This window comes from Pantherophis guttatus, chromosome 1 (assembly GCF_059756535.1).
Source record: "Pantherophis guttatus breed Tessera chromosome 1, ASM5975653v1, whole genome shotgun sequence".
NCBI classification, from domain to species: Eukaryota; Metazoa; Chordata; class Lepidosauria; order Squamata; family Colubridae; genus Pantherophis; species Pantherophis guttatus.
The window spans coordinates 344505355-344523565 of record NC_142063.1 but is presented as its reverse complement, the minus strand read 5'-3'; the positions used below and the strand labels follow the sequence as shown (position 1 = coordinate 344523565).

The following is an 18211-nucleotide window of genomic DNA, read 5'->3' as shown; positions in this document are numbered from 1 at the left end:
CAATCAATCAGAATAGAGCCGGAAGGGACCTCGGAGGTCTTCTAGTCCAACCCCCTGCTCAAGCAGGAGACCCTGTACCAGTGGCAAAATCCAAATTTTTTTACTACCGGTTCTGTGGGCGTGGCTTGTTGGGCGTGGCAGGGGAAGGATACTGCAAAATCCCCATTCCCACCCCACTCCAGGGGAAGAATACTGCAAAATATCTATTCCCTCCCCACTCCAGGAGAAGGATACTGCAAAATCTCCATTCCCACCCCACTCCAAGGGAAGGATACTGCAAAATCTCTATTCCCACCCCATTCCAGGGGAAGGATACTGCAAAATCCCCATTCCCACCCCACTCCAGGGGAAGGATACTGCAAAATCCCCATTCCCACCCCACTCCAGGGGAAGGATACTGCAAAATCTCCATTCCCACCCCACTCTAAGGGAAGGATACTGCAAAATCCCCATTCCCACCCTACTCCAGCGGAAGGATACTGCAAAATATCCATTCCCTCCCCACTCCAGGAGAAGGATACTGCAAAATATCTATTCCCTCCCCACTCCAAGGGAAGGATACTGCAAAATCCCCATTTCCACCCCACTCCAGGGGAAGGATACTGCAAAATCCCCATTCCCACCCCACTCCAGGGGAAGGATACTGCAAATTCCCCATTCCCTCCCCACTCTGGGGCCAGGCAGAGGTGGTATTTGCCGGTTCTCCGAACTGCTCAATATTTCCGCTACCGGTTCTCCAGAACCTGTCAGAACCTGCTGGATTTCACCCCTGCCCTCTACCATTTCCAATCTCTCCTTAAAAACCTCCGGTGGTGAAGTTCCCACGATTTCTGATGGCAAGCTGTGACAATGTTGTGCTGTTCCCCTCGTACACAAGATCTGCCCTAGTTGCAATGCCATTAAAACAGAATTTTATTTATTTACTGAATGCTTATTCGAATCATTTCCAAGGCTCCGTCCACCTCTCAAATTTAGCTCCGGGCAGCCTAGAAGGGTTAAAATGACCACCACCATGGTGTAATAATTGGTAGCTGGGGAATTCTGGGAGTTGAAGTCCAGATATTAGGAGCCTTGGTGGTGCAGCGGACTGAAGTGCTGTTAAGTAGCACTTAGCTGCCAGCTGCCTGCAATTACTGCGAGTTCAAATCTCACCAGGTTCAAAGTTGACTCAGCCTATGGAGCTTCTCCATCATCCAGGTCATGGTTTTCCCAAAGATGCTTTTTTCAAGAGGCAAGTGGACTTCCTGTTTTTCTTGGAAGACGTTTCACTTCTCATCCAAGAAGCTTCTTCAATTCTGAAAACATTCTTTTGGGGCTGTTGTTTAATGTTAGCTTGTTTGTCTGCATTGGCAGCTCCTTGATCGGGGCGTTGTTTATCGCATGATTGTTAGTCTAGCGTTAATGTTGGTGTTAATCACCGCTTCTCTGGGTATTGATTGCTGGAGAGATGATGAGGTTTTTTGGTCTTTTTGTTTCCTTCTTTGGCATTTTGATTCTCCTTTAGAATGATGTGTAGATGTTGCTTATCTCAATGTGCCTGTTGATGACTGATTTGCAAGGCTTCCAAGAATTATCTGGCATTTTTGGATTTGGCATGGTCTAGGATGCTCACCGTGGGACGCCGTGGCTCAGTGGCTAAGTCGCTGAGCTTGTCGATTGAAAGGTCGGCAGTTCAGCGGTTCGAATCCCTAGTGCCGCGTAATGGGGTGAGCTCCTGTAACTTATCCCAGCTTCTGCCAACTTAGCAGTTCGAAAGCAGGTAAAAAATGCAAGTAGAAAAATAGGGACCACCTTTGGTGGGAAGGGAACAGGGTTCCGTGCGCCTTTGGCATTGAGTCATGCCGGCCACATGACCACGGAGACGTCTTCGGACAGCGCTGGCTCTTCGGCTTTGAAACGGAGATGAGCACCGCTCCCTAGAGTCGGGAACGCCTAGCACATATGTGCGAGGGGAACCTTTACCTTTAGGACGCTCACGGTTTTGAGCGAAACTTTGGTGAAATCTGTCGGTGTCTGTTCACCAACCCTGACAAGCAGTCAGAAGACACGATGCAAACTCCTTTGTTACACAACACAACAACCGAGCTACAAATATTCTCTTCTATTCCAATTTAGCAGGAGGCTTCAAACCTTGATCCAGGTTGTAGATTCAGGAAGAGATGAAAAGTCGGCATCGTATCAACACGGTTATTATTTTTTAATCTTTCAACTTCCTTTCCGAGTTGGGAAGATTGCTTCATAGGCGTCCTTTGTCGCAAGATCTATTTTCTCTGCCGCGTTTGCAGATCTCATCTTCCCCGGGGTACAGCCTGGCAATCTTTACCAGCTTAGAACTTCATCAGAAATAAAAAGGAGATGGGCAATCTAGTTTTCAGTTTATTCCCTTCAAATATGATTACCTGCAAAACATTTTGCTAGTTGCACATAAGAGAATTGCACAGTTGGAAGGGAGAGGCCTTCTAGTCCAACCTCCTGCTTTGGCAGGAAGCACATGGTTATCCAATCTCTTCTTAAAAACTTCCAGTGATGGAGCACCCACAATTTCTGGAGGCAAGTAGTTCCACTGATGAATTGTTCTCACTGTTAGGAAGTTTCTCCTTAGTTCCAGGTTGCTTCTCTCCTTGATTAGTTTCCTTCTATTGCTTCTTGTCCTGCCTTCAGGTGCTTTGGAGAATAGCTTGACTCCCTCTTCTCTGTGGCAGCCCCTGAGATATTGGAACACTGCTATCATGTCTCCCCTAGTCCTTCTTTTCATTAAACTAGACATTATTATTATTATTATTATTATTATTATTATTTATTGGTTAATCTTTAGTGAGATTCACAGCCTTTGAGGCTGGTTAATAGCTCAGCAGCTCGAGTCCTAACCAAGGACCTAGGAACTGTTAAGGTATCGTCGGAGGATGTAAGCTGTTCCGAGTAAGGTGGTTTTTTGTAGAGTCAAAATGTTCAAGTCCGGCAAATTTAGAATTTCTAAATAGCGGGGTAGCCCTTTGGGTATTGCTCCGAGGGCTCCAATTACAATCGGGACAACACACGATTTCTTTTTCCACAGTCGCTCAACTTCAATTTGTAAGTCCCGGTACTTTGTGATTTTTTCTTGCTGCTTATCTTCAATTCGTGCATCACCAGGTATTGCAATGTCAATGAACCATACTTTTTTCTTTTCAACTATTGTTATGTCAGGTGTGTTGTGGACCAAGTGCCTGTCAGTCTGAATCCTAAAGTCCCACAAGATCTTGAGTTTCTCATTCTCTAAAATTTTCTCAACCTGATGTTCCCAGTGGTTTTTGCTGTACTCAAATCCAAACTTCTGGCACAATTTCCAGTGAATGATCTTAGCAACACGATCATGGCGTTGTAGGTAGTCAGTTTGTATAATATATAATATATTATTATTATTATTATTATTATTATTATTATTATTATTATTATTATTTTGATTTATATGCCGCCCTTCTCCGGAGACTCAGGGTGGCTTACAATGCGTTAAGCAACAGCCTTCATACTTTTGTATATTTTATACAAAGTCAGCTTATTGCCCCCACAAACTGGGTCCTCATTTTACCCACCTTAGAAAGGATGGAAGGCTGAGTCAACCTTGAGCCTGGTGAGAATTGAACTCGCAGTAATTGCAGGCAGCTGGAAACTAAATACTACCTTTTAACAGTAGCATTAGTCTGCTGCGCCACTCAGGCTCATACCCAATTCCTGCAACCGTTCTTCATATGTTTTATCCTCCAGTCCAACATGTCTTCTATTGGCTGTTGCCAGACTCCCATGGGGCCATGTAGGGGTCATAGCTGGCTCTATAGGCAAAGAACAAATCCTAGGTCCATGATGGCGAACCTATGGCACGCGTGCCACAGGTGGCACACTGATCCATAACGGTGGGCACGCCAGCTAATTTTTGGGCCCACCGGAAGTTGGGAATCGGGCAGTTTCTGGCCTCTGGAGGGCCTCCAGGAGTGTGGGGAAGGCCGTTTTCACCCTCTCCAGGCTCCTAGAAAGCCTCTGGAACCTGGGGAGGGCGAAAAACGGGCCTACCGTGTCATCGCGTGCCAAAAGTGGGGGGAGCATGGGGGGGTTGCGTGCGCATGCATGGGGGAGGGCAGGGCACATTGAATTATGGGTGTGGGCACACACATGCGTGCCCCTCCCGCACTCCCCCTGCTTTTGGCACGCGATGACAAAGAGGTTAGCCATCACTGTCCTAGGTGTTTGTCTGAGCTACGTTTGGTTGAAGTTTGGTCTGCTCTGTGGGTGGATGGGCTTCTATTGTGGCTTAATGGCTTTGCCCTATGTTGGATCTTGAGCGAAGGCTAATCCTACCCATTCTGCCTTTGTTCAGTCTTTGCTGCAGGGAGTTTCAAAATATCCTGTCTTGAATGGATTTCTGCCTGATTTGCTTTGCCTGTGAATGGAGCTACCTAGATACTTGGCTTCTTTCAATAAGCTCTTTGTCAGCACTTCAACCTGCATTTACTCTAGTGCTGACATAAGAAGGAGAAGCGAAGGCATCTGGAAAGGGACGGATGACTTTTCACCTACTTATTTTCCCTGGAGATAATGTTTCCGAGGAGATGAGATGGGAGGGGGAAATTCCTTTGATCTGGAGTAGATTAGGGGTAGAATGACTTGGAAGATTGCCGATGAGTGCAGGGGAGTGGGTAACAGAAAGGGAGGGTTTTGGGGCTGGAAGTCAGTGTTGGCTTCGTTGGGAGTCATGTTAGGATGTCGTGCTCAATAAATAGGAGTTTTTTCTTCAAAGATTTTGTTTGAAATACATTTTATTCGAGACAACCTCGAAACATGACACTCTTTATCTCTTAAGTGCTGACATCCGCTGTGGGCTGCTAAGGAAAGTCGGGGTTGCTTTCTGCCTCTAAAAAAACACAAACATGTTTCTCCATTTCTCCCTTTGGGAAATATAATAATCTGCCTTTTTAAAAAAATATTCTTCAAAATATTTCATTCTTCTAGGACAGTGATGGCTAACCTTTTTCTCGTCCTGTACCGAAAGCGTGCATGCCAGCACCCATAATGGAATGCGATCCCCCCCTGCGCATGCACGCACGACCCACCCCCGCTCTCCCCACCCCCTGCACATGTGCAAACCCCCCCCCCATTTTTGGCCTAGCAGGCCTGCCTGCAGCCTCCTGGGCCCAAAAACAGGCTATGGGGTGGGGGCGCATAATGTGAAACCCACTGCTGCTTTAATCATCTTTTGTTGCTCTTCTCTGTATTTCCCTTCTCCCTATCATTCCCACATACTGTTCCAAACCAAAAGATCCAGAGAGAGAAGTTTGCAAAAGGGAAAGACAGGCCATTACTCCACACTCCATTTTATTACCACGAAATAACTGTAAGAACATCACATCCTTGTTAGGTCTCCATTAGGGATTTATAGCGCCTTTTAAATCATCGTCGTGCCAAAATAGCAGGATTTAAGAACGGGTTTTATATCATTTCAGCAGTGAGTGCTTGATGCTGCGAAGACGGTGGGGACCATTTGTAACACACCCCAGTGATGCCAAATTACAGGCCGTCCTCATTTAGTAGCCAGGATTAGGATATTTGTTAAGTGGAGCACTTACTAAGTGAAACCGCGCCTGTTTATCATCTTAGTTCAGCTTTTCTTTCCTTTATTAAACCTGCCAGAGTTGCCCAGTGCAAGGACTGGTTGTAAAGTTACTTTTCCGTCACCACCATAATTACAAATGTTTGTTAAACGAGGGAAGTCACTCAACAAGCCATTCCTTGCAATGATACACATGGACTGAAGGCTGAAACATGCGAAGAATGGTTGCAAGATTTGGGCATGTCTGGTTTAATGAAAAGAAGGACTAGGGGAGACAGTCCTATGGCAGTCTTCCAATCAGGGTGGATTTGATTTAAATCGAGTTGATTTAAATCACAATTTAAATCATGATTTAAATCACTAGTATAAAAAGGCTTGATTTAAATCAACTCGATTTAAATCATAATTTTTAAAGAACAACTGTCATCTCTGCTACTCCTTTGACCCACTGTTGACTCACCGATAGTCCCAGTGTTGCAGAATATACAGCCTCCTGCTACATAACTGAGCTCCATTTCATGATGAATAAACTAAATTATTTATGTATCTTAAATAGAAAACTATCTTACGATAGATTTTTACCCCAAAAGTTTTTTATTAAAATAAATTCGATAAAAATCAAAAAAATCTGATTTAAATAAAAAAAATCTGGATTTTTTTTGATTTTTTTTTTAAAAAATCATTGATTTTTATACACCCTGCTTCCAATATTTGAGGGGCTGCCCCAAAGAAGAGGGGGTCAAGCTATTCTCCAAACCACCCGAAGGCAGGACAAGAAGCAACGGGTGGAAACGAATTGAGGAGAGAATAGTTCGGGGCTCAATTGTGGTCATAAGTCAAGGACCACCTGTAACTAGGACTAACTAACTAACTAACTAACTAGCTAACTAACTGGATTATAAGAAAATATATCAAATATGGCTGTGATTGTGACATTGATTGCAATGATTTCTCTAGATTATTTGCAAGGGGGGGCGGTGTCTTAATTTCGGAACCAAATTTAGCAAAAGCCACTTTATGTGTCTGCCATCAGAAACCAGGCTTAATAGCAGTAACTGTGAGAGGGATCTTGGAGTCTTAGTGGACAACCAATTAAATGTGAGTTAGCGGTGTGCGGCGGCAGCCAAAAAAAGCCAGTGCAATCCTAAATTGCATTAAGAGAGGGGTTCAGTCAAGATCAAGGGAGGTACTAATACCACTCCATAAAGCCTTAGTAAGGCTACACCTAGAGTACTGCATCCAATTTTGGTCACCATAGTATAAAAAAGATGTGGAGACTCTGGAAAGAGTGCAGAGAAGAGCAACCAGGATGATTAGGGGACTGGAGGCTAAAACATGCGATGAACGGTTGCAGGAACTGGACATGGCTAGTCTAGTGAAGAGAAGGACCAGGGGAGACAGGAGAGCATCTTCCAATATTTGAGGGGCTGCCCCAGACAGGAGGAAGCGGGTCAAGCTATTTTCCAAAGCACCCGAAGGCCAGACAAGGAATAATGGATGGAAACTGATCAAAGAGAAATTCAACCTAGAAATGAGGAGGAACTTTCTGACAGTGAGAAACAATCAACCCATGGAACAGAAGTTGCCTTCGGAAGTTGTGGGAGCTTCATCACTGGAAGCTTTCAAGAAGAGATTGAGCTGCCATTGGTCAGAAATGGTGTGGTGTAAGTTAAAAACTTCCAATGTTGGAGCATTTACAACTTCTGGTGGCAAGCAGTTCCACTGGTTAATTGCCTTCACTGGTGTAGAGGTCTTCTGCTTGGGCGGGGGTGGTGGTGGTGGACTAGATGACCTCCAAGGTCCCTTCCAACTCGTATAATTCCGTTATCTGTGTATGTTACTAGTGCTTAATGTTTCAGTTCCATCCTTTACTCATTTCTCTTTTTTTCTTTTTTCTTTCTGTTTTGTGTTTGCCACTCCCTTCCTTTGGTTGTCTCCCCATCTTCCATTCTGCCACCTTCATTTCATTTCTTGGCTGGGATAAACAGATGCCCCAAACGCACCACCAAAAGGTAAGGTCTCTTTTAGCTCTACATTCCCCCCACCCCTCTGTGTCCTCCCCGGCAGGGTTGTTGTGATCTCCAAAAGATGCTCCAGAGAACCGAGAGATGCTCACCCAGCATTCAACGGCAACCGCTTTAAAGCAGCCGCATCAGTCCCTGGAAATTTGCAATTATGGAACAGCCATCGCCGCTACGTTATCTCAGGAAGGGAAAATGACTGTCTTAAAAAAAACGGCAGTCAGAAATTGCAGGTTGTCCTCGACTTACAACCGTTCACTTAGTGACCGTTTGAAGTTATAACGGCATTGAAAAAAGTGACTTATGACCAGGTGGGTTTCCACATATTTTTACCACCAGTTCGCCATGCACTGAAAATGTGAGTGTACATGCGTGTATGCCTTCCATGCATTTGCACGGCCTTCCGTGCATGTGCTTTGCTCGCACGCATGGCTTGCACGCATGTATGCGGCTTAGAAAATGTGGCTAAACAAGACAGCATAACGCCGGGGTCAAACCGGCTGAATAGCACCAGGAATGCTTTACGAGTTGACCAGTGGGGAAATGTAAAATTTGTTAATGTGACTGGGTGGGCGTGGCCAACTTTTTTTTTTAAAAAACTTTTAAAAGCATTTTTTCTACAACCTTAAGAGGTTGCAGAAAAAAATGCTTTTAGAAGCCTCTGACAATCAGGCAACTCAGCTGGGATCGCCAGAGGCTTTTAAAGGCATTTTTTTCCCCTACAACTTCTTCGGCCGAAGAGGTTGTAGAAAAAATGCTTTTAAAAGCCTCTGACGATCCCAGCTGAGCCGCGCGATCATCAGAGGCTTTTTTTTTTACTTTTAAAAGCATTTTTTTGACCGAAGTGGTTGTAGAAAAAATGCTTTTAAAAGTAAAAAAAAAAAAGCTTCTGATGATCTCGCGGCTCAACTGCGCATGGGAGGGGCGCAGGGATTTTTGCTACCGGTTCTCTGAACCACCCGCCGCCATCGCTACCGGATCGTGCGATCCGGTCCAAACCGGGAGCATTTCACTCCTGGGGTTGACATACTCTTTATGACCCTTTTTCACACTTATGACCGTTGCAGCATCCCCCCCCCACGGTCACGTGATCAAAATTCAAATGCTGGGCAACTGGCATGTACTTCTGACGGTTGCAGCGTGATGTGACCGCATTTTTGCCACCTTCCGACAAGCTACAACGGTCGTGTGAAAAACGATCACGAGTCGCTTTCTTCAGTGACGTCGTGACTTCGGACGGTCACTAAACGAACTGTTGTAAGTCGAGGACTACCTGTATTCTACTCCTTTCCTGAAGGTAGAGCTCGGAAATTTTCTAAAACCAGGGGTGGGGCTTCAAAAATTTTAGCAAGGGGTTCTCTGCCCGGTTGCTGGGTGGGTGTGGCCATGGTGGGCGTGGCCTAGTCAGCCTCCTGCACCATAGCAGCGGGGGGGGGGGTTGCCCTCCCTGGGCTCCGGAGGCTTTTCTCGAGCCTCCGGGAGGGTGAAAATGGCCTCCCCAGGCTCCGGAGGCCCTCTAGAGGCCGGAAACGGGCTTGTTTCCTGCCTTCCCGAACTTCCAGTATGCCCATTTTTCGCTCTCCCTGAGCCTACGCACATGCCCTGCATCCAAAACGGGCCGTGTGGAGACTCCTGGGAGGGGAGGGGCAGATGGGAGGGGCGGGGAGGGGCGGGTGGGCGGGGCCATCCAGGAGTGGGATTTGGGGGTTCTCCGAACTGCACAGAATCTTAGCTAGAGGTTCTCCTGAACCCCTGCGAACCCCCAGTAGCCCACCCCTGTCTAAACTCTCTCCTTTTATCACCGCCATAATCCTTAGTGAGGAAGACTAGATTAAGGGGAAAAAATGGCGAATTTTGTTCCTAATGAGCCTTGATGGCTTTTTCGCAGTCTAAACCGGCACCCTGTTGTAACCACTATGCCTGGCCCCCTCAGAGTGTGACGTCTCTAAATCCCTTCCGTGTAACCTTTTTGCACCGTTTCACCCAAAATCACCTTGTGGCCTCTTTTCCTAACCACTGGATTATCTGAGCTGGCCAATAAATCGATCTGTCTTCGGAGAGATCTACCCTAATTGATTAGAGGAAGGACAAGATTTAAATTGATGACGCTTAAGAGGGGCTTGGGGTTTGTGGTTTTGATGACTAGGGGAAAAAAAATAACGGATAATAGAAAAAGAATGGAGCATTTTTTTTGGTGATCATAGAGTCAGAGATAACTTTATATCCGCCCAGAATCACCTTCTGAGCGATGTAAACATTTAATGAACAAACAGACAAACAAATGAGCCTTGGTAGTACAGTGGTCTAAGGCACCCTGTTATTAAGCTGGTTATTAAGACCAGCTGCCTGCAATTACTGCAGGTTCGAATCTCGCCAAGGCTCAAGGTTGACTCAGCCTTCCATCCTTTCTAAGGTAGGTAAATTGAGGACCCAGTTGTGGGGGCAATAAGCTGACTTTGTCTAAAATATACAAAAAGGATGAAGGCTATTGCTGAGCACATTGTAAGCCGCCCTGAGTCTCCGGAGAAGGGCGGCATATAAATCAATTTTTTTTTAAAAAATGCATAAAATCACACTTGAATTTGTGGCAAAAAGAAATCAGAAGATTCCCCTTTTATTCCCCCTTTATTTCTATGTTATTGTGGGTTTTTTTCTCTTTGTTTGGTTTGTTCTTTTTTTGTTTTTATGTTCTCTTTGTTCTCAGCGTGTGGTCCTCAATGGAACTGCATCTACATGGAGGGAGGGATGCAGTGGGGTACCCAAGGCTCTGTTTTAGGCCCAGGAGGACTCTTCAACATCTTCATCAATGACTTGGACGAGGGGATAGATGGGGAACTCATCAAATTTGCAGATGACACCAAGCTGGCAGGAATAGCCAACACTCTGGAAGATAGGCTCAAGATACAGAAGGATCTGAACAGACCTGAACGTTGGGCGCTATCTAACAAAATGAAATTCAAGGGTGAAAAAAGGAAGGTTCTACATTTAGGCAAGGAAAACGAAATGCACAGATACAGTACAGGTGGTACTTGGCTCAATAGTAGTAACTGTTCATGGCCAACGGCCAACAGAGAAAACATACCGGGTTTGCAATTCCCAAACTCTACTGGGACAATTTGCAAACAAAACTTCCAAACTTAGGAATCTCCTGTTTTTAGGCTGTCAAAGGCTCTGGGGCAGGGGTCAGCAACCTTAAACGCTCAAAGAGTCATTTGGACCCGTTTCCCACAGAAAAGAAAACATTGGGAGCCACAAAGATCCTAACCGGAAGCCTCCCATTTGGTTCCCCCCAACATAGAGTCTCCTCCTAGAGCGGCGTCCTTTTTCCTCTACCTGTCCTAACTGAAAGCCCTATCAATTGCGGAGCCGACCGGAAAATCCACCCCTTGCCATAGAGTCTCCTCCTGGCACGCTGTGCTTCCCCCACTAACTGGAAGTTCCTCTCAAAATTGTGGCGCCGACAGGGAGCCGCAGCAGAGGGATGAAAGAGCCACATGCGGCTCCAGAGCCACGGGTTGCCGACCTCTGCTCTGGGAGCTCAAGAATAAATCTTGACCGGGAGTTCTTACATTTAGGAAAGAAAAACCAAATGCACAAGTATAGAATAAGTGGTACCTGGGACAAGAGCAGTAACTGTGAGAGGGATCTTGGGAGTCCTAGTGGACAATCACTTAAATCTGAGCCATCCGTGTGCTGCAGCTGCCAAAAAAGCCAACACAGTTCTGGGCTGCATCAACAGAGGGAATAGAATCAAGATCAGGTGAAGTGTTAAGACCACTTTATAAGGCCTTGGTAAGGCCACACTTGGAATAATGCATTAAGTTTTGGTCGCCACGATGTAAAAAAGATGTGGAGACTCTAGAAAGAGTGCAGAGAAGAGCCACAAAGAGGATTAAGGGACTGGAGGCTAAAACATACAAAGAACGGTTGCAGGAACTGAGTATGTCTAGTTTAATGAAGAGAAGGATTAGGGGTGACATGATAGCAGTGTTACAATATCTCAGGGGCGGCCCCAAAGAAGAGGGGGTTAACCCAGGGGTGAAATCTACCAGGTGTGGATTCTAACGAACTTTACTACCGGTTCTCTTTGTGTGCGCGCTTCGCGCGTGATCGCCTTTTCGCTCGCATACGCGCCAAACTTGCGCTTTGCGCAAGCGCGTTGCGAATCTGCCCAACTGAGGTGCGCAAATCCGCTCTGCCACACCTCTCAGCTGGGCGAAAAAAGAAGAAATATAAGGTCGGAATAATGTGGGGGCAGGCGGGAGGGCCCAGCTCCCGAAGAAAGAGAACCGGTTCAGTGATGTAATAGCGTCACCGCTACCGGCTCGGCCGAACCGGGAGCAACCTAACACTGAAATCTACTTACCTTCCCTACTGGTTCGGAAGTGCACGTGCTGGGCATGCCAGAAGTGGGTTTCAGCAGGTTCTGACCAGTTCTGGAGAACCGGTTGTGGAAATTTTGAGTAGTTCGGAGAACCAGTAGTAAAAATTCTGACTGGCCCCGCCCCCATCTATTCTCTGCCTCCCGAGTCCCAGCTGATCGGGAGGAAGTGGGGATTTTGCAGTAACCTTCCCCTGGAGTGGGTTGGGAATGGAGATTTTACAGTATCCTTCCTCTGCCACGCCCACCAAGCCACACCACGCCCACCAAGCCACACCACGCCCACCAAGCCACGCCCACAGAACCGGTAGTAAAAATATTTGAAACCCACCACTGGTGCATGCGTAAGATGGGGTGAAATATATTTAGCAACTGTCTAGCTTAACAATGGAAATTTTTGCTCAATGATGGTCGTAGGTTCAGCGCTGCCTGTATTTGCCACAGTCACGTGATCAAAATTTGGGCATTTGGCAATTACTTGGCGTGTATTTATGACGGTTGCAGTATCCCGGGGTCATTGGATCGCCATTGGTGACTTTCCCAGCTGGCTTCCTCATTATCTTGGTGTTGTGGCCTGTATGCGGCCTGTGCAGCTAGTAGCTGATTCCGACAGCGAGGAGGCTGGTGTGGTGCTGCACCAGCAGCCTGTGCAGCTGGCACTCGAGTCAGACAATGAGGAGGCTGGAGAAGATGTGGTGCCAGAGGCGGGGATTCAGCCAGGGCCTTCACAACCACCAGAAGCTCCCTTAAGTGAAGAAGACGAAGAGGAGGAGCCTCTTCTCGATGCACGGGTGCGCAGAGCTGCCAAAAGGCAGGAGTGGCTCCTCAGGAGGAGGTCTCCTCGAGAGTAAGGCTTGGGGCTAATTGGCCACTCCCCTAGCCTATTTAAGGAGGAACGCCGACTGAAGCAATTTGCAGGGAACAACTTCATTCACATACCTTCGTGTCTTGTCTTGCTTATCTTATCAGCTTCCTGCAAATTGCTTCTGGGCATTCTGCCAACCATAGTAAGCTTTCAGTTATTATTCTTTGAATTCTTGGCGGCTGTTAATGCAATTAATTAACAGCCATTGTTGTAAAGGACTGAATTATTTAGTAAACCAAGGTTTGAACGGACTTTGTGTGCGCTGCGTTCTTTGGGGTCCGTAGCTGGGGCAGAACACTTGGTTTGTCAAAAGGACGCAAAAGAAGATTGTGTGACCCTGGGACACTACAACCGTCATAAATATGAGTCAGTTGCCAAGCATCCGAATTTTGTTCACGTTACCCTTGGGGACGCTGCAACGGTCGTAAGTGTGAAAAACGGTCATAAGTCACATTTTTCGGTGCCGTTGTAACTTTGAACAGTCGCTACACCGATTCTTGTAAGAGTTTAGGATTCTTTATTGGCCAAGTGTGATTAGACACACAAGGAATTTGTCTTCGGTGCATAAGCTCTCAGTGTACATAAAAGCTGTAAGTGATAAATCATGATCACAATCATCATAAAAATACATTCGTCATAAATCATAAGATACAACACTTTAGTGATAGTCATAGGATACTAAATAGGCAATAAACGTAAATCATACTAGGAAATTAAATAAAACAGTATAAATTGTAAATATACAAGCAACAAAGTTATAGCCATTAAGTAGAAAAAGAGATAGGTAATAGGGAGGATGAGAATAATAATAGTAATACAGCCTTACTAAATAGTTTGACAGTGTTGTGGGAATGAGTTGTTTAGCAGAGGGGTGGCATGGGGGAAAAAACTGTCCTTGTGTCTAGTAGTTCTGGTGTGCAATGCCCTAACTTTTTTGCCGTTGCGTGCCAAAAGCGTGGGGAGCGTGGGGGGGGGGGGCGGGTGTCACGCGAATGCCCACACCCATGATTCAATGCACCCCACCTCCCACGCATGCCTGCGCGCCCCCCACTTTTGGCACACGATGGCACAGTGGGCCCAGTAGGCCCGTATTTTGCCCTCCAAGAAAGGCTCCAAGAAAGTCTCTGGAGCCTGGGGAGGGCGAAAACAGCCTCCTCCCCGGAGGCCCTCTGGAGGCCGGAAACAGCCTCCTCCCCGGAGGCCCTCTGGAGGCCGGAAACAGCCTGTCTCCTGACTTCAGGTGGACCCGAAAGGCCTGAAAATTAGCTGGCCGGCGCGTGCATGCGCGCTGGAGCTGAGCTAGGGCAAACCTCGCGTGCCCACAGATATGGCTCCGCGGGCCACCTGTGGCCCGCGTGCCATAGCTTCGCCATCACGGCCCTATATAATGTCGTTTTGAGAGTAGAAGCCGAAACAGTTTATATCCAGGGCCTGTCGATATTTTCACAGCTCTCTTTTTGACTCTTGCCGTAGGTGGAGGATTACCTGTAATTCAACGGTTGGAAATGTGAGGACTGGAGATGAGTTACTTTTTTCAGGGCCGTGGCAACTCTGAACGGTCACTAAACGAATGGTTGTAAGCAGCGGTGGGTTTCAGATGATCTTACTACCGGTTCACGGCGTGTGTGCACACTCACTTCGTGTGAACGCACGCCGGTTCTCGCACGCGCCTGCCTTCCATACATGCACCCAGCCTTCCACAAATGCACCTGTCCTCAAAAACGTGCATAAATAGAATGGCGTAGAGGTGGGGCAGGTGAGCGGGCCCACCGTGATTTCTGCTACGGGTTCGGGCGAACCAGTCTAAACCGGCTATATATCTTCCCTGCATGCTTTTAAAAAAACCAAGTCCTCTCCCTGCATTAGCCAGGTCTCAATTTCTCTTCAATTCCGGATTGATGGTTCATGAATTCTTTCTGTTCTGCTTTGTGAATGCCACAGCCAGATGCTATTATGCCGTGCCTGCCTGTGCGCGAGCCGGCACATGGGCGCTGCTGTCTTTGTGTAGGTGTGCGTTTAAAGGAAATCAGTGTGACTCAGATGCCCCCACCCCGCCTTAGAGAGTTTCATTCAAGGGGGGGATCCAGCCAAATTATCCCGCGGGGAAAAAGACACGGATCTGAAAAGCTTACCGCTCTGGCGCCTGACAGTTTTAATGCTTTCGGCAATGCGACAGGATCCGAGAAAGCTTTATTCTCGCTTTCTCGAATGCTTCGTCAAAAGCTGGCTTTGCCGGGAAGATTTCTCTTTCACCGCTGAGTCGTTGTGCGGCGGAGGAGAACTTAACCTGGACACCTGGAATGGAAATCAGCTGCCGTGTTCTCCTGCCTGTGTGCGCAGAATTTCAATGCAGAAGTTTGTGGGAGGATGGCCAGGCGCGTTTCTGCGAGCAAAATGATCCGGAGGAATTTGGCAGAACGGCTTTTCAGAAATGACCTAGATCCGTGATGGCGAACCTATGGCACGCGTGCCACAGGTGGCATGCGAGCCATATCGGTGGGCACGCGAGTGTTTCCCTAGCGAGCTCAGCTCTGGCGCGCTGGCCAACTGATTTTCGGGCCTTCCGGAAGTCGGGAAATAGGCTGTTTCGGGCCTCCAGAGGGCCTCTGGTGTGGGGTGGGGAAGGCCCATTTTTTGCTCTCCCCAGGCTCCAGAGGCTTTCTAGGAGCCTGGGGAGGGCGAAAACGGCCTTCCCCACCCCCCCAGATGCTCTCCGGAGGCCAGAAACAGCCTGTTTTCCGACTTCTGGTGGGCCTGGAAGGCCAGAAAATCAGCTGGCCGGTGCGCGCACTGTTTCCAGCCTCCTGAGGGACTCCAGGGGGGTGGGAAGTCTGTTTTCACCCTCCTCAGGCTCCAAGAAAGTCTCTGGAGCCTGGGGAGGGCGAAAAACGGGCCTACCGTACCCACCGTGCCATCATGTGCCAAATATGGGGGGAGCATGGGGGGGTCACGCACATGCGCAGGGGGGTGGGGTGCATGGAATTATGGGTGGATCTTGACATACTTGAACCCTGGGCCCTATCTAACAAAATGAAATTCAACGTAGAGAAAAGGAAAGTCTTACGCTTAAGCAAGTACACTGGGTGAAAACAGGTTTAGCAGCAGTGATTGTGAGAGGGTCCTTGAAGTCTTAGTGGACAACCAGCTAAATATGAGCCAGCAGTGTGTGGCAGCTGCCGAAAAAGCCAACACAATCCCAGATTGCATGAACAGAGAGATACAATCAAGATCAAGTGAGGTACTACAATAATACCACTCTATAAAGCCTTAGTAAGACCTCACCGAGAGTACTGCATCCAGTTTTGGTCACCAGACTATAAAAAAGATGTTAAGACTCTAGAAAGAGTGCAGAGGAGAGCAACAAGGATGATTTATTTTATTTATTTTATTTTATTTTAAATTTATATACCGCCCTTCTCCCTGAGGACAGAAGGGAGCCAGAATTAAAAATAAAAATAAAAATTAGGGGACTGGAGGCTAAAACATACGATGGACATTTTCAGGAACTGGACACGGCTAGTCTAGTGAAGAAAAGGAGCAGGGGAGACATGATACCGTGTTTCCCTGAAAATAAGACCCTGTCTTATATTTTTTTGAACCCTGAAATAAGCACTTGGCCTTATTGCCATGCACTCAAAAGCCAGATTGGGCTTATTATCAGGGGATATCTTATTTTGGGGGAAACAGGATAGTCGTTTTCCAATACTTGAGGGGCTGCCACAGAGAGGAGGGGGTCAACCTGAAGGCCAGACAAGGAACAATGGATGGAAACTGATCAAGGAGAGATTCAACCTAGAAATGAGGAGGAATTTTCTGACAGTGAGAACAATCAACCCATGGAACAGAAGTTGCCTTCGGAAGTTGTGGGAGCTTCATCACTGGAGGCTTTCAAGAAGAGACTGGAGTGACATCTGTCAGAAATGGTGTGGTGTAAGTTAAAAACTTCCAGAGTTGGAGCATTTATAACTTCTGGTGGCGAGCAGTTCCACTGGTTAATTGCCTTCACTGTCAGGAAATTTCTCCTTAGTTCTAAATTGCTTCTCTCCTTGATTAGTTTCCACCCGTTGCTTCTTGTCCTGCAGTGCTTTGGAGAATATCTTGACTCCCTCTTCTTTGTCCACTAGGACTCCAAGATCCCTGTCACAGTTACTGCTCTTGTCCCAGGTACCACTTATTCTATAGTTGTGCATTTGGTTTTTCTTTCCTAAATGTAAGAACTGCCGGTCAAGATTTATTCTTGAGCTCCCAGAGCAGAGGTCGGCAACCCGTGGCTCTGGAGCCGCATGTGGCTCTTTCATCCCTCTGCTGCGGCTCCCTGTCGGTGCCACAATTTTGAGAGGAACTTCCAGTTAGTGGGGGAAGCACAGCGTGCTAGGAGGAGACTCTATGGCAAGGGGTGGATTTTCCGGTCGGCTCCACAATTGATAGGGCTTTCGGTTAGGACAGGTAGAGGAAAAAGGATGCCGCTCTAGGAGGAGACTCTATGTTGGGGGAAACCGGACTTCCAGTCAGCCCCAAAATTGAATGGGAGGCTCCTGGTTAGGACCTCTGTGGCTGCCGGTGTTGTGGAATGATGAGACCAAACAACATTCCTGGGTTAGCCAGAGACAGTTTTATTGCGCAAGGTTCAGAGCCAGTTTTGTGCTTGAAGCTTTGAACAAGGAGAGAACTCTGATACAACGGTTTTATACATTTCTAAGACAAAGGATTCAGTGAGATCATACATTTTCCATATATGGTTAATATGAGATCATACATCCGATTTTCCCTATATGGTTACATACATTTGTCATATGATAATTGACGCACTTCCTAATTAATAAACCATTAGTAAACCATTATTTTTAGTTTATAAAATTATCTTAGCCACACAACTTTTCCTTAAGTGCTCGGAGTTGCTAATGGGAGAGTTACTACTGTCCTTGGGTAAATTTATTGGATTAAGTAACTCTTTGTAACATATAGGTCTTTGTGTCATTCACAGTGAGGTCACTCAGATGTTTTCCATATGGCAGTCCCTTCGTGACATCTAGGTCTCAGAAGATATATTACCACTTAATGGGGTTTAACTGTCCAACAAGCACTTTCCTCTCTTATAATAATGTGAATAGAGAGGTTCTCTCAGAGTTCATGTATCTAAGCACGTCTTCCCCTTATAATAATGTGAATAGAGAGGGTCCCCCAGAGCCCATATATCTGACTCTGTATGATTCCTTTCTTTTATTCACATTATTTCTTTTATTTACATTACCGGTGTTTTCTTTTCTGTGGGAAACGGGTCCAAATGACTCTTTGAGCATTTAAGGTTGCTGACCCCTGCCCCAGACCCTTTGACAGCCTAAAAACAAGATATTCCTAAATTT

General features: G+C 46.7%; 1 protein-coding gene across 2 annotated transcripts in view; it reads left to right on the top strand.

Annotated features, from left to right (window-relative positions):
- The window catches only part of DOC2B (double C2 domain beta), a 174315-nt gene that overhangs the window by 53649 nt on the left and 102455 nt on the right, over nt 1-18211 (top strand). Inside the window, exon 3 of one of the 2 annotated variants that reach the window (XM_087883454.1) lies at nt 7570-7593. The exons of the other annotated variant lie outside the window; for it this stretch is intronic. Within the exon in view, the coding sequence (XP_087739580.1) occupies nt 7570-7593 (24 nt within the window). The remainder of the gene's footprint in view (nt 1-7569; nt 7594-18211) is intronic. 2 annotated transcript variants of the gene reach the window in all.